This window comes from Remersonia thermophila, chromosome 1 (assembly GCF_042764415.1).
Source record: "Remersonia thermophila strain ATCC 22073 chromosome 1, whole genome shotgun sequence".
Taxonomy (NCBI): domain Eukaryota; kingdom Fungi; phylum Ascomycota; class Sordariomycetes; order Sordariales; family Chaetomiaceae; genus Remersonia; species Remersonia thermophila.
The window spans coordinates 3,206,776-3,222,374 of record NC_092217.1 but is presented as its reverse complement, the minus strand read 5'-3'; the positions used below and the strand labels follow the sequence as shown (position 1 = coordinate 3,222,374).

At 61.0% G+C, this 15,599-nt stretch overlaps 5 protein-coding genes across 5 annotated transcripts; 3 read left to right on the top strand and 2 right to left on the bottom strand.

Moving 5' to 3' along the window:
• Positions 1-1,152: 1,152 nt before the first annotated feature.
• VTJ83DRAFT_905 (uncharacterized protein) lies at positions 1,153-1,840 on the bottom strand (the record flags this gene model as incomplete). Its single annotated transcript, XM_071014600.1, has 3 exons — positions 1,153-1,329; positions 1,391-1,656; positions 1,774-1,840. The coding sequence occupies 3 exons, from the start codon at positions 1,838-1,840 to the stop codon at positions 1,153-1,155; spliced, it is 510 nt and encodes a 169-aa protein (XP_070870258.1).
• Positions 1,841-4,102: 2,262 nt separating this feature from the next.
• Positions 4,103-5,980, top strand: VTJ83DRAFT_904 (uncharacterized protein; the record flags this gene model as incomplete). The annotated part of the gene is made up of 3 exons (XM_071014599.1): positions 4,103-4,211; positions 4,469-4,982; positions 5,035-5,980. 3 exons carry the CDS (start codon positions 4,103-4,105, stop codon positions 5,978-5,980), a joined length of 1,569 nt encoding a protein of 522 aa, XP_070870257.1.
• Positions 5,981-6,422: 442 nt separating this feature from the next.
• On the top strand, positions 6,423-6,811 carry VTJ83DRAFT_903 (uncharacterized protein; the record flags this gene model as incomplete). Its single annotated transcript, XM_071014598.1, has 2 exons — positions 6,423-6,452; positions 6,557-6,811. 2 exons carry the CDS (start codon positions 6,423-6,425, stop codon positions 6,809-6,811), a joined length of 285 nt encoding a protein of 94 aa, XP_070870256.1.
• Positions 6,812-7,163: 352 nt separating this feature from the next.
• Positions 7,164-8,175, bottom strand: VTJ83DRAFT_902 (uncharacterized protein; the record flags this gene model as incomplete). Its single annotated transcript, XM_071014597.1, has 2 exons — positions 7,164-7,837; positions 7,953-8,175. The coding sequence occupies 2 exons, from the start codon at positions 8,173-8,175 to the stop codon at positions 7,164-7,166; spliced, it is 897 nt and encodes a 298-aa protein (XP_070870255.1).
• A 568-nt stretch (positions 8,176-8,743) lies between these two features.
• VTJ83DRAFT_901 (uncharacterized protein) lies at positions 8,744-15,096 on the top strand (the record flags this gene model as incomplete). The annotated part of the gene is made up of 2 exons (XM_071014596.1): positions 8,744-14,479; positions 14,593-15,096. 2 exons carry the CDS (start codon positions 8,744-8,746, stop codon positions 15,094-15,096), a joined length of 6,240 nt encoding a protein of 2,079 aa, XP_070870254.1.
• Positions 15,097-15,599: the final 503 nt, after the last annotated feature.

Here is a 15,599-nt window from a genome sequence, read left to right as displayed (position 1 = left end):
TCTCCTTCCGCCACCCCCTACCTCTATTCCTGCCTATCCTGAAGCTAGGCCAGGCGCAGTCCAACCACTCCCCACCCGCATGGCGACGAGGATAAGAGAGATAGAGACGACAACGAAGGTGCTGCTCCCCGAGGGACGGCTCTGAGCGAGCTAGGAGCCGAGACGGGGGGAAGGGCAGACGAGCGAGAGGAGGAATGGAGCGCTGCAGTTAGAGGTTGGCGAAGGGAGTGGGTTTACGTCTCATCAAGTGTTTCCGGCGGGTTTGGCGTCTCTTTTTCTTCGTTGGCTGGACGGGAAGGATATGGGGAATGGACAATCGTTCTACCTTAACGGAGTCATGCCGTGGGCGATTTCTCAGAGGGTCGAGGGAAAAACGGGAATGAGAGACAGCATTTTGATGCCCTTGCGAACGGCAACCCCCGCTGCCGCTGCTTGTCCGTGACCATGACGAGTTGTCCAGCACGACATGATGAGCAGGAAACCGCGTGTTGACGGAGAGAACTGCACGTTTCCGTGGTGACGGAGTAGGTTGTCCCGGGCCACCCCGTGGTTTGAGATGGGGTGGGGTTTCGACACCAGCGGTCAATTGGATGCTCTGTCGATACCGTTTGTGACGATGCTACTGCCGATGGCGTCCCGAGCAAGGCACAATGATGCTGGAGGTTTCATCACCGTCAGCAGAGACAAGAAGCTTGGGCAGAAGAAGTCTTGGGTCTACGATCTACATGGGACAGCAACGAGTGATTGTTTCCACGGGAATGTGACTCGGCTTGACGTTACAGCAGCACACAAAGAAAACCGGATTCGCTCTTGGTGATCCTCCTGATGGTTTCTCTGTCCCGTCATTAGAACGAGCCGTCTACATCAGAGCATGAATTCCTCGACACATCGTCATCCCGCGGCCAGAGCAACACTCAGGAACCAACCGCCCCCCCTCCCTCTCTCCAACCCCTGGGTTCAAATCATGCCGGATAAGTGAGAGGACATGGCGAGAGGGAGGACATGAGGGTGTGTTGGGAAATGAGAAATATGAGCGCCGTAAAAAAGTTCAACGCGTTCCCCCATACCCGTGAGAGGGGAAGAATGCGACAAGCCCAAAAGCAACCGGGTATTTGATTTGTGCAATTTTGAGAATCCGTCCAGAACCCCCGATCAACGATCCTCGGCCCACTCATTCTCCCGACGAATCTGCTCCTCCTCCTCTGGGGTGAAGTCGTTGGTGATGTTGAAGGTTTTGCGGATCTCCTCTGGCGACTTGCCCTTGATCATATTGGCGACGGTCTTGCAGCCGACGTCGAGAAGGGCCTTGATGTCGAGGTAGTTGGCGGCCTGCGGCGGCGTGGTTAGCATCCTGGGGAGCGATGGAGCATCGAGGCGGGGCACGACGAACAAGAATGATCTCGAACAGCATCTCCTGGTCGACCTGCATGAACTTCTGGTCCCACTCGTCAATGTCGGTCGTCTTCTTGCGGTTGTCGTTGTCGTCATCGGCCGTCGTCTGGGCATCATTGCGGTGGTGCTCGCACCACTCCACCACCTTCCGAAGGACGGGGTCGTTGACGTTGGGGATGGGGATCGCCTGGTTCTCGATGGCCTCGTCGCCCAAGTCTTCGATCAGGTTCTTGATGAGCATGGAGCGCTCGGCGACCACGCGGTCTGTATGCGAGGGAGTTGGTCAGTCAGTCAGCCCGTCGGCGATGGGCGTACGTGCGGCTGTGTGCCTGTGTGTGCGCGCGCGAACAAGAGAGAGGATGGCGCTCTGGCGAGACCTACCGACTTCAATCACCATCCCCTCGTTGCTCTGCAGGTGAACGCGCTGGGTGCTCTTGTCGGTCGCCATTTTAATTTGAGGATGGTTGATGCGAACGAAGGTGAAATGTGTAGTGGTCGAGGGTTGAAGACGAGAGCTGAGTCTGTTGGAGTTAGCTGGCTGGGGTCGGAGCGGGAGACAACGGGATAGGTAAGGGTCGTTGCGAGGTGGTGGTGGGCTGCTGTTGGAGGATTTCAGGCGGGGTGGCACTGGTGGATTTGGGGTTGCTTTATTCACCGTGTGAGCCAGGATGGGAACGCACCTTCGAGCGTGCTGGGTGGCTTGTCGCTGTGGTAGCCTAGAACGGATTACAAGATGAGGTGTAGCACGATGACGGCCGAGATGGAGTGCACTGGGAGGGTCCGTGTGGCTGCCCAGATGATATGAGTCTTTGCCGACGTCCAAGTGATGCAAGCGCTGGTCGATGTTGCGGAGTCTGGTGCCTCCAGGCCCCGGACCGCTCAGGTGGCGGCTTCTTCCAGTTGCTGCCTTGCCCGGGTGGAGCTTTCTGCTGTCCAAGCACGGCCTAGTCACCTCATCCCATGAATGGAATAATAGTTATTCACTTCGCCCACATGGCCATTGCGGGGCCAAGGAATTTCCTGCTTTTCAGCTTTTACCTCATGCCCGACATGTTTGGCAAGGTGGCTCGCGAGCCCTGGATTTCGTTTTGGAGGCTTGGGTTATTGGATCCAAGATGGTGGTGCAAGGGCGCCCAATGATGGGATTTGACCTTGCCTGCAGGGCCGAGATTCCTGGTGACCTCGAGTGGCTTCCAATCTACCTATGTACCTTATCTACAGCAAGGCATAGGGATACCTACTATAGGTACGTATAGGATCATGGATTGATGAATTATTCTGTATAGGTCAGGTACCTAGGTACTGTCTCCCAGGAGTAAGCGCACCGTTCCTGTGGTGGCTTTGAAAATGTCGTTGGACAAAATGTCATTTGTTGATGTGATGGTGCCCAGAATGTGATGTACGTGTTGTGAAAGGCGCACAGAGAGAGAGTTCCTGATCAACAAACACCAGCGACGTTTGTTTCTCCCCCTTTTTTGTTGACAATCTAAGACCTGCGCTTCAGGAAGCAACCAGATGCCCACCTCTTTCTTACCGAAACAAGTGGTTGGAAACTGTGAAATGATGGCGATGAATCGACCGGCAGAGCATCTTACATCTTGCATCCTACAGTTGCCGTGGATTCCGCCTTGAAAAGAGATGACCAAAGTAAAGGCAGAGATCATAAAGACAGCAGTCAGAGGGTAGAAAAAAAGCCACACCATTCTATCGGAGCATTCTGCCCCAGACGATCGAGTCATCGCCGTTGTCGTGGCTGTTGTTATGAAAGCGTTCCATTGTGGTCCCGGAACGCCACCTCACCTAAACGGCAGTTGGTAGGTTCTGGAACCTAGATCGAAAATGCGTGGGGTCCCCCGCGCGGTTCCGGGTTGGGTTGAGGAACCCCCTCTGCCCTCCAGGGCTGGCACGCATCGTGCATCATGGGCCCAAACCCTGCATGCAAAGGGCAAAAAAGCCCAAGAAACATCCCTCTTGGGCCAAGACAACGCCCGCTTAGGCATGCCAGTATTACAGCAGGCTGGCTTGGTTCAGGAGCGGCAAGCACCCGACGCATCCGGGTTGTCGGACAATGCTCACGCTTGCGCGCAAATGAGGGCGGCGGGACTGGAGGCGCCGTTGGCGGGGAGCAAATGGTTTGAAATGACTTGGTCGAACTTTGTGGGGATGGTCCGTTCCAGCGTTGAAGACCGTCGTCGCCCAACCTGGGAAATGCAAGCTGTCAGAGTCGCGCCTATCCAGCCCCCCTGTCGCAAACAGGGGAGACTCGACTTGATCCATGGAACAACCACGTCTTCTACTGGCTGCCGCCGGCCTAAATCCCCTTCCAGCTCCCCAAGCTCCCGCGACACACCATTTCCCTCTTCTCGTCGACCCATTCTTGCTTTTTAAGGAAATAAAAGGCAAGACGAAAACGGCGCACCCGATCATGACACGCCAGCTCCTCTCTCTTCGACCGTCTGGACAGCTTGATATTCTCGACGCCGCCGCCGCCACCACCGCCGCCCTGTTGCCCAAGGTCCCCTGCAACCTTCCACTTACAACCGTCTGGTGATGTGTCCAGGGGACCAGGCGCCGACGACCACTACCGAGATATCGTTGAGCACATCCGCCGCCCTCCGCCGGACCGGATGCTTCGGACTTGACGACGGAAGAAACTCCGACCTGCGCGCAAGCCGGTGACTTTCACGACAAAAAAGACGGATACCACCCGATGTGGCGGCGAACCTACCTCTTTCTGGTGCTCGTCCGGCTGTGGTTCGCCCTCTCGCCGAGCTACCTGCACCCCGACGAGAACTTCCAAGGTCCCGAGGTCATCGCCGGTAGGTGCCCCGATCTTGTATTCGCTTGCCCAAGCGGCCGCGCGGTTGCGCGCGCCTGATCTTGCAGCCTCCCCTGCTGCGCTAGGCCTGCGCTTGACCTGGTGCATTCATCCAAAAAAAAAAAAAAAAAAAACGTCTTGTCTTGTTTTTCTTTTCCTTTTGCGACAAACGCGACGGCTCGATCCTTTCTTACCTGCGCGCTCTCGCTCCAACCGTGCTGCGACAAGTTCCCATTGCTGACTCGGCGGTCCACACAGGGGAGATCTTCAGCTACCCGGTTCGACGCACCTGGGAGTTTACGAGCGACCACCCCATCCGGAGCGTGTTCCCGCTATGGCCCGTCTACGGGTTGCCGATGCTGCTGCTGCGGTGGCTGTGGATCGGCAACGGAAATGACGGCGAGGTCCCGCCCATCGCCGTCTTCTGGACCCTGCGGGTGCTCATGTTCATCGTGGGCTTCGTGCTCGAGGACTGGGCCCTCCACGAGCTCATCCAGTCGCAGCGCTACCGCCGCCTCACCGTCCTCCTGGTCGCATCGTCGTATGTGACCTGGACCTACCAAACCCATACATTTTCCAACTCCATCGAGACGCTGGTTGTGGCCTGGAGCTTGGTCTTGATCGAGCGCATCCTCGAGAGCCCGCAACGTAGCTCGATCCTGGCGTCCACCGTCCTCGGCATCGTGGCCGTGTTTGGAGTGTTCAACCGCATCACGTTCCCTGCGTTCTTGCTGATTCCGGGCCTCCGGTTGCTTCCGTACTATTGGAAAAAGTGGGTCGAAAACGTCTGCCCCTCCCCAAGCTTGCATGCTCACCAAGCGCAGCCCGCTCTCCTTCCTCGCCATCGTGACGGCCGGGATTTGCACGACCGCCCTCGCCATCACGGCCGACACGGCCTTCTACACGCCGCACTCGATCTCGTGGTCCGATCTGATTCGCAACCCCGTGCTCACGCCCATCAACAACCTGCGCTACAACATCCAGCCCGAGAACCTGGCCAAGCATGGCCTGCACCCATGGTACCAACACCTGCTGGTAAACCTGCCGCAGCTCCTCGGACCCGCCACCTTCCTGCTCTTCCTCCGGCCGAAGCGCTCGCTGCGCCTCTACTCGGCCATCTCGGGCATCGTGGTGCTCTCCCTGTCGCAGCACCAAGAGGCGCGCTTCCTGCTGCCCACCGTCCCGCTGATCCTCTCCTCCGTCCGGCTCCCGCGGAACGAGAAGGTGTTGCGGGTGTGGACCGCCGCGTGGGCTTTCTTCAACCTGGCCCTCGGGACGCTGATGGGCGTGTACCACCAGGGCGGCATCATCCCCGCGCAGGTGTTTATGAGCAAGCAGCCCGACGCGACGCAGGCTGTGTGGTGGAAGACGTACATGCCGCCCATCTGGCTGCTGAACGGCAAGAACGAGGTGCTGCGCACGCGCGACGTCATGGGAATGAAGGGCGAAGCGCTGCTCGAGGAGCTGGCGCAGCTGGCGACGTGCGACACGCCGGCCGACCGCCGCAACAACGAGTACCTCAAGGAGAAGAACGGGACGTACCTGGTGGCGCCGCTCTCGGCGACCTGGCTGGATCCGTACCTGGAGAACAAAGGGCTGGAGGGGTTGAGGTTCCGCGAGGTGTGGCGGTACCGGAGACATTTGAACCTTGATGACTTGGACTTTGCGGAGGACGGCGTTTGGGATACACTTTCTAGAGTGGTTGGGAGGCGTGGGTTGGCTATCTGGCGGGTAACGAAAAGCTGTAACGGCAAGGTGAAGCGCCGGTAACATGATGGGCTGAGGATATGGGTGGCTTTCTGCGTTTTGATAATGTTTCCCAGCGTCAGGGACGAACCTAGAATACATACTTTCTCAAAAATAAAAAAGGACCTTGTCAATCATGCTTACAGTGACAAAATCCAGGCAAAACACCCGGCATTGAAACCGTTCCCGGGAGTTGGCGGCAGGCTCGGCTCGGGACAAGGATCGCCTTCCCGTCCCGGGGGCTGCGCTGCGCCGTTCCAGCGGGTTCTCGGCGCGCGTCTCGGCGCCCCACTTTGAGCATTCGACCTATAGTATGGATCTGGGGACGGGACCTACCGACCTCTTTTGCAGGCAAGGCAAAGCTGCTGCTTCCCGACGTCAAGCTCTGTTCCTGAGTTCAAGCTTGTCGCAAAATACCCCTCTCTGTCCACAGCACAGAATAGCGTCATTTCCCAAGACAGACAAGATGGGCGGATTAAACCTCGAGGTGTTCAAGGTACACTTTCTTTCCCCCCAGCTCTGTCTCCCCCGAATCCCCAACTTTCCACCATTGGCCCCTCCTCCCAGACCCTCTGCTGACACCCCTCCTTCTCCTCTCAGTTTGGCATGTATGTCATGTTCCCCATTGGCATCATGTACTACTTCGGCACGAACCTCGACAGCCGCTTCACCGTGCCCGACTTTTGGCCGAAACCGGAAAACGCAAACCGCGTGCCCCTCGAGCGAGAGGAGATCCACGCCGAGCTTGAGCGGTTGCGCGCCCGCCGACTGTACCTGCGCGAGCAGCGCCTCGCGGCAGAGGCCAGGGCGGCGGCTCTGGCCGAGCAGCAGCAGCAGCAGCAACAACAAGAATGAAGAAGAGAGGGCCTTCAGGGGTCGAGGTTGGGGATCGCAAAACGTGGGGGAGGGGAAGGGGAACAGAGCGGAGGGATTGTTAGATACCTGGTGCGTGAATGTGTACGTTGAAGGAAAGGAGATGCTGCGAGGGTAGATTGGAGAGGAAAAGGAGCGGAGGGGAAAAAGGCTGGGGAAATTCGGCGTTATGGGAATCTGGGATCTGAGCGCTCTTCCGGTGTCAAATGACGCGTGATTGGGAGAGCATGGGCATTTTGGTCTACAACTGTAAAAGTACTATACATGTCTACATGGGGAGTCCCTATGTTCTATCCTCAGATCGGCTTTCCAACGGTCCGTGCGTGATGGCTTTCTAACTGTCGAGGTTCGCCTGTATCCGCTCCCATTCCTCGTCGCTCATGGAGCCCCTTGAGACGTTGGAGTAGATTGCCTGGATGTCGTTGTCCTGGCGCAGCCCCTCGAGCAGCTCGGCAAAGACATTCAGCTCGTGGGAGGCATTCAACGTCGCCTTGGTGTCCTCATTGGCCGTCCACATAATGTCGGAGCTCGAAATCTTCAGCCCGAACTTGGACGCCAGCGCCTTGGCCACGCGCATGGTATCCGTGGGCTGCGTCCAGACGACTAGGTTGCCGTCGGCGTCGTTCTCGAGGTCCTCCGCGCCGGCCTCGATGGCCTCGTCCATGATTTCGTCCACGCCCAGCCCGGTGTCGGCCGGGTCCAGCACCACGCGCCCGCGGCGCGTGAAGAAGAACTTGGATGCGCCGACCGACCCGTGCACCTTGCGGATCCAGTGGTTCACGTCCTGCAGGACGCGCCCCTTGCTCTCCGTTTCGACCTCGATGATGAGCGCGATCGACGGCGGCACGACGGCCTCCAGCGTCAGCTGCTCGAGCGTGGCGCCGTCGCTCGACTTGCCCTGCCCTCGCGCGATGGCCGCCTCGATCTTCTCCTTGGGCACGCTGGCCTTCTTGCAGGCGGCGATGACGGTGGCGAGCTGGGGGTTGTCCTTGGGGTCCGGGCCGTACACTTTGGGGGTGAGATTTTGCGTCGAGCTTCAGCGCTGCTTGTTCTCTCTTTTTCTTGTTCTTTCCTTCTCACGACGGGCCCGGAGCGGGAGGGACCAGGGTCGGGGTTGGCGTACGCTTGGAGTACAGGGTGAGGCTCTTGAGGAGCGGGTTCCGGGTCTGGGCTTTCTTTTTGTCATTGGCCGCCTTGTCGTGACGGATCTTGCTCCATTTGTTGTGGCCCGCCGGGAGGACCGGGCTTGAACCGAAGCTGCGGCGGCATTGAGCGCAGAGGGAGGGGGATGCCGTCGCGGGGCGAGCCCGGAGCAGCGGTGCGAGGGAGCGCGAAAGGGAAGCCATTGCGTCGGCCGAGGTTCACTTGCGCGGATTCAGGGACAACAACAAGCAATAAGAGAGAGAGAAGAAAAAAAACAGAGGGCACCGGCAGCCCCCTCCAAGGTTTGCCGGCTTTTTACTCGGATCGCATGTGTTTTCGGTCCCACGACCCGGCACGGGAAGAGGTTCAACTACGCAGTATACTGTGTAGTAGAAGAGGACCCAAAGGAAGTGGGCCCGATTTGTGGCCTGCCCGCCCAGGGTCGGGCCGGGCCAGGGGGGGGGGGAGGGGGCGCCTGGGGACGGCGGGCCTTGACTGCTGTGGAACACCTTCAACCCTGGAGCTGGGGACCCTCTGGGGCGGCCAATTGGCCTGTCCGGTAAGGGACGGAGCTCCACTGCTACCGCCGTACAACCACCTCAATGGGACATTCAAGCATGCGGCATGGCGCCCGATCCCCCAAGACCGCCTCCAGACTCGTTCAGCTTTCAGGGACCAACTCCCACCAGCCATTTTCGACCATCTGAGCGCGCCCCCTTTCCGGTCGGGATTTCTCAAGGCGCGCCCGACACATAGCAACAGCCTCCCCCCATGGCCTCGACAGTGGGCACCGACGAGCCCAGCAGCGCCAACGGCGATGCCCCTCGCCTGTCTGCCGCCGCTGCGGCCGCCTCCCACCCCGAGTTCGATGTCTCGAAGCTCCAGGGCCTCCCGACCGAGCAGCAGGAGCTGCTCCTCCTGAACTTCGTCTCGACCCTCAGCCGACACGTCCTCGGCCTCGATGCCGACGACTGCACCGCCCAGCAGTTCTACCTCAAAAAGGAGATCTTCAAGATACTCCATCTCGGAACCCCTGCGCCGTCGAGGGTCATCCGCAACACCCTGGGAAGATGCCTGGGCCACGTCTTTGGCAAGGGAGACCGGAAGCTGCTCTTTGAGACGGTCAGCGAGCTCTCGTCCATCCTCTCGAGCGGCAAGGTCAAGACGGAAGCCGAAATCCGCCTCAAGCATGCTGCCGTAACGTGCTTGGGCGAGGTGTATGCCGCCGCCGGAGACAGCGCCATCAACCTCCACCAGCTGGCCTGCACGGCGCTTCTCAAGCTTCTCAAGGCGTCCTCGAGCCATGCTGGCCTCCGCGCTGCCGTGTTCGCCGCCCTCGGCAAGATTGCCACCATGCTGGGTGCCAGCTTGGACGAGAGCATCGCCCGGGACGTGTGGAAGCAGGGTCGTAGCTATGCCACCAGCGACAAGGGGTCTCTCGTCGTCATTTCGGCGTGCCGCTGCCTGCGCTCGCTGGTGCAGTCCACCCCGTACTTCCAGACCTCGGCCGACTTTGACAGCCTCCGCTCGTCCATGTTCAAGACCTTCGACTCTGCCTCGTCCCACGTGCGCTCGGCCGCCGCCGACTGCTTCGCCGAGGCGCTCGTTCGGGGGTACTCTGAGACGGCCGTCAACGAGCCGCCCGCCTCCGCCGTCAAGCGATCCAAATCCAAAGCCGTCAAGCGCCAGTCCATGCAGATCGGCGGCTTGCAGGACGACGACGACCTCCCTCCGCGCCCGGAGAGCCCCGCCCCGTCCAAGAAGTCGCAGGTCCTGGCCCTCTCGCTGGCCGACCTGCTCAAGACCTTGTCGACGCAGTACGTTCGAATGTCGACCACCAACCGGTCGAGGGCCGCCATCGCCCTGTGCTATGGCAACACGTTGCGCAGGTTGGGCGAGAGGACCGTGGAGGCCAACTACACCCGGATCCTGGAGCACCTCACCGTGGAGCTCCTGGGCCACAGCAACGTCGCCAACAACCGCTACCGTTTGCTGATCACGCGGCGCATGATCGAGATCATCGTGCAGGACATCGTCGGCAAGAAGATTCTCGGGGAATCTGGCCAGACGAACGCCGCGAAGGCCCTCCTCAATGACATCATCAAGAACTACCCGCAACCTATCAAGGAGAACCCAGAGCCTGCCAAACAGACCCTCGCCGTCTCGCTCAGCGCCCTGGCGTCCTTGATCAATAGCCTCGGCTCGGCCTCCTCGGCCTTCTCGGAGGCCTGCCGCGACGCGCTTCCTCAGGTTTTGTTGCACCCCAGCTACACGGTCCAGGTCTACGCGGCGTCATGTCTCAAGACGTTCCTGTTGGCGTGCCCCCAGCAGATCTTGCCCTGTCTCTCCATCTGCATGAACAGCCTGAGCCGGGAGCTCGGATTGCTGGGGACGGGCCGCGGCTCGCCTCGCCGGTGTCTCGGTCTCGCCCATGGCCTGGCTGCTGGTCTCAGCGCGAGCCCTCAGCGGCCCCTCTACGGGTCCGTCGACATCTACAGCCGCGTTCTCACCATGTCGACGAGCTTGCTCAAGTCGAGCGGCAGTTCCGAGTTGCGCGTGGCGGCCATGCAGATCCAGGTTGCCTGGACGCTGATCGGAGGGCTCATGTCCCTGGGGCCCAACTTCGTCAAGATCCACCTCTCGCAGCTCCTCCTTCTGTGGAAGAACGCCCTGCCCAAGGTCCTCTCCAAGGACAGCAGCATCCACCGGAACCACCTCAACGCTTCGTTCCTGACCCACGTCCGCGAGTGTGCGCTCGGCTCCATCCTCTCGTTTCTCGAGTTCAACGGCCGTCTTCTGACGGTCGACGTCTCCAAGCGCATCGCCACCATGCTCCAGAGCACCACGGCGTTTCTCAAGACGTTGCCGTCCAAGAAGATCGCCGACGACATCAGCGAGAGGCTGACCCCGTCGCTGCAGCTGCAGGACCTGGAGGTCATGGTCCAGCGCAGAGTTCTCCAGTGCTACACGAAGCTGGTGAACACCAGCCCGGCCGGCGGCACCGAGGCCCTCTTGCAGTCCAACCTCCTCACCCTGGCCATCTCTCTCTTTGCCGACCCCGACAACTACACCCCCAGCTCGCTCAGCGCGTCCATCGCGAACACGGCCGGCACCTTCGAGTCCATCTGGGATATCGGCGACAACTCCGGCTTTGGCGTCACGGGACTGGTGCGCGGCTTCAAAGTCCGGCCGCTCCCGGGCCAGCACGAGACCTCCGTGGACCGCGCGGTCTCTGGCCGGGAGGGGCCGGAAGAGGAGATCGAGAGGCTGCTGCTGTCGCCCATCTGCGGCACTCTCGAGCACGACGCGTCTGTTCTGTACATCGGCAACGCGGATGGGCCTAGCCTTCCCGACCCGGCCGCGACCGAGGTGGTCAACATGGCTATCCAGCTGTTCGCCTTTGTCTTCCCGCTCACGCCGTCCAAGGTCCAGGAGAGCGTGCTGGAACAGGTGACTACGTTCCTTGCCGCCGGGTCGCTTCAGCGAGACCCCGGCCGGAAAGCCGCCATCAACGTCAACGTGGCCACCGCTCTGCTTTCCATCCTGCGGGTGGCGGTCAAAGAGACCAGGTCGCCGCCAGGCGATGTCACCAACGCCGCCGTCGAGAAGCTCATCCAGGAGCTGCTGCGAGACTTCGTGCTGGATCCCGACCAGTACGTCCGCAGCATCGCCTACGAGGCGGTTGCTCGCCTCTGCGGAACGTGTGGGAACGCCTTCACGAACCAGGAGATCAAGTACCTCATCGACACCATCGTCGTCAACCGAGAGCCGAGCGCGAGAGCCGGATGCGCCATGGCTTTGGGAACCATCCAAGCCAAGATCGGGAGCATGGCCGCTGGATACCATCTGAAGAGCATTCTGAACATCCTGCTGTCGTTGTGCAACGACCCCCACCCTACCGTCCACTACTGGGCGCTGGAGGCGGTGGCTCGGGTTGCCGACGCCGCCGGCCTTTCGTTTGCCAGCTATGTGTCGGCGACGCTGGGCATGCTGGCCAACCTGTACGTCTCGGAAACGCACAACCCCGAGGTGGCCCTCCCCGCCACCATGAATCTCGGGGTGGAGCTGTCCACGTCCTCGGCCATCGCTCACTGCATCGACGCCCTCATCAACGTGCTCGGCCCCGATCTGCAGGACTCGACAAAGTCGCGAGAGCTGATCTTCACGCTCGTCGGCTTCTTCCAGCAGGAGGAAGACCTCGAGGTGCAGAGGGCCAGCCTCGTTTGCCTGGAGCATCTCTCTCTGTACGCGCCCGGCTACGTCAGCTTTGCAGACTATGTCAAGACCCTGCAGCGGTATCTTGGCTCCGAGCACACCGTCCTCCGGGACGTGGCCGTCGACGGTCTCCACAACCTGATGAAGCGCAACCCGTACGACGTCATCGAGGCGGCCGACAAGGGGTTCGAGGACCAACTCTGGCTGGTTCTCGACTCGGATCCGAGCCACGACGGCATGCGCAACACGATCCGCAACTGGATGCGCCACACGTGCCTCGACAACACGGCGGCTTGGCTCGCACGCTTCCAGCACGTCCTCAAGATGACGAGGCCCAAGGAGGCGGCCAAGAAGGTCGTGAAGCCTAAGCAGGCGAGCGCCGGCATCGACCTCCAGGACGACGAGGTCGCCGGGTTTGCGACCGCGCCGGGGGCTACGAAGGATGAAAAGGACACCCCGAGCGGCTCGGAGGTCGAACCCCTGCGGTGGCAGGTGATGACGTTCACCATGGACTTGCTCAACGACGTCTTCATCCTCGTGACGAAGGACGTCGCGCAGCACGGCGAGTCAGCGGCGCAGGCGGCGCTGCAGAGCAAGATCGCCGATGTTGTCCGCATGGCCTTCTCGGCGTCCACGTCCGGCGTGGTCGAGCAACGCATCTGGGGCCTCAAAACCGTCGGCGCCGTGCTCAAGATGTTTGGCAAGACCCCGGACCCGGACTTCGAGGAGGCCATGTTGCTGGAGCAGTACCAGGCGCAGATCGGCTCGGCTCTTACGCCGGCGTTCGCGGCGGACTCGTCGCCCGAGCTGGCGGCAGAGGCGGTCAACGTCTGCGCTGCCTTCATCGCTACGGGCATTGTTACCGATGTTGACAGGATGGGACGAATTCTCAAGACGCTGGTGAGCTCGCTGGAGAATTTCAGGACCGAGGATGAAAACGCCGGCATTGGCGACCTGAAGGGCCTCAGCTCCAACGCCCGCGTCATGGTCAAGATGGCCGTGTTTGGGGCTTGGGCCGAGCTTCAGGTCGCGAGCTCGGAACAGGGATACCTGCTGGATGTGCTGAAGCCGCACATCGGCACGCTGACTCCGCTCTGGCTAGAGTCGCTCCGCGAGTTTGCGCGCCTGCGCTTCGAGCCGGACATCTCCATGACGCTCGGCCCGCCGTCGCTCTCGGGCAGCCTGGATACCGTCTACGCGGCGCTGAACCGCGAGACGCAGCTCAAGTTCTACCAGGACTCGTGGCTGAAGCTGGTGGATGCCATCGCCAGCCTCATCGAGCAGGACAGCGAGTTCGTCTTTGACGCGCTGGACGGCAAGGAGGTGTCTGGCCCCAACGCGAACGGGGCATCTCGGGGCCCGGACATCAACTACCGGGACGAGCCCGTCGCCTTCTTCTTCGTGCTGTTCGGCATCGCGTTCGAGGCGCTCGCGACGAAGCCGGGCCAGAGCGAGTCTCTGGCGACGGAGGAGCAAACGCTCGCCATTCTCGGCGCCCTCAAAAAGATTCTGCACCCGAGCGTTTCCGGCCAGGCCATCTACCGCGACGCCGTCTTCTCCGAGACCATGGACCTCCTCGACCGCCTCGTGCTCACCGAAGGGCTCGACGTGCAGGCCGTCATCGTCGAGATCGCGCGGGATTTGTGCCTTGCGCACCCGGCGGCGAGGAAGAGCGGCGACGCTGACAACAACGAGCTGTCGGAGGACATCGAGCAGCTGTTTGAGCTCACCCGCATCATGGTGCTGGTGCTTTCGGGGTTGTTGCCCAACCTCAGCGAGACGCCCCAGCCGACGCGCCACCAGATGAACGAGGAGGCCATCCTCCTTGTCAAGACGGCGCTGGACGCGTTGGTCGACGCCGCCGAGGTGTTCCCGGCCATCATCAAGACGGACCTCTACGCCTGCATCATCCACATCTTCGCCACCATCCTCGCCACGCCGTCATGCCAGGAGGTGATCGTGCCGCAGTCGCTGCCGACGCTCAAGCGCTTCATGGTGAGCGTGTCTCGGTCGCGGGCCGCGGCGGCGGCGGGAGTGGCGAATGGAACGCTGCTCGAGGAGAGCGGCCCTGTGCAGACTGACGCGCAGCTGCTGGGCTGCCTCCGCCGGTTCTTGTCCATCTACCTGCACGCGCAGAGGCGCGAGGCGCCGATCTCGCTGACGTGCGTCAAGAACTGCCTGCTGGCGCTCACCATTTTGTTTACGGGCGGAGGCGAGAACCACCTCCCGGCGACCGAGCCGCTCGTCGCAAGGTACCTCGACGAGCTGGTGGATTGCTTGACCGATCGCATGGTATGTTCACTCCCACCCACCACCCCTTCACGTCCCGCCATACGCCCCTCCGATGTTGGCTAGGCACTCCCTTGGATCCGATCCCGCACTAACACTCCAACTCTGAACTCTAGACGGCCAAGATGGCCGCCAACTGCATCCGCACCCTCCTCCTGCAACCGCACCCGACCCCGGCCGACCACAGCATCGCGCGCCACCTCCTCCCGCGTCTCCTGGGCTTCGTCACCGACACGGACCCCGAAGACCCCGAGAACGCGCGCGCGCTCATCGCCCAGGCGCTCTGCGCCTACGCCGCCTCCCCCGCCGCGACCCAGCTGCCGCAGCGTGCTCCCTTGATCATGGCGCTCGTGCTGCCCGCCCTGCTGGAGCGCGCTCAGAAGGAAGGGCCCGAGTCGTACCGCGAGACGAGCGCCAGGCTGCTGGAGCTGGCGGCGGCGAATCAGGCGGCGTTCCGGGGGGTCGTGAGCACGGTGGGCGAGGGGCAGAGAGGGTTCCTGGAGGAGGTGATTCGGAGGGGAAGGCAGGAGGAGATGGAGGCGGCGGGGAGGATGAACAGGGCGGGGCAGGACGGAGGCGCGAAGCCGAGCATCGCGCTGAAGATGGATTTCGGGGGGTGAGACGTGTGAGATGGCCTGGATGGTGTGGAAGAGGGGGAGGGAGGCAAAAGAGAAGCACACCCCATACATCAGGTACCCTGGCTGGTTCGAACCATACATATATATATATATGCCTACTTATGCTGTCGCCATATGCTCTTGAGACCCTTTCCACCAAGCTGCTGCTGATGATGATGATGTAAGCGTTGGGCAGCGGTCAGCCTCGTAGAGCAGCTAAAGTGAAACGGTTTGATTTTGCAGAGCATTCCGTCTCCTCTCAGGCCTGGGGGACGCAGCACCGGAGAGGAATGCAGTGAGCAAACTAGTCGTTCATCACACCCCCAATCCAGCAATCCTAAGTACGGCTTGGTCAACAATACGTTCCCAACGACAAGGTCCAAGGATTTACGGGGCGGGGGAGGAGTGGTGGAGGATTTACAGTGAAGAGGGGGAAATTTTATCAACACTGCATTAGGTAGGCAAGGGAAGCATCTATCTCATGCGCGTCCCTAATGACACGAGGC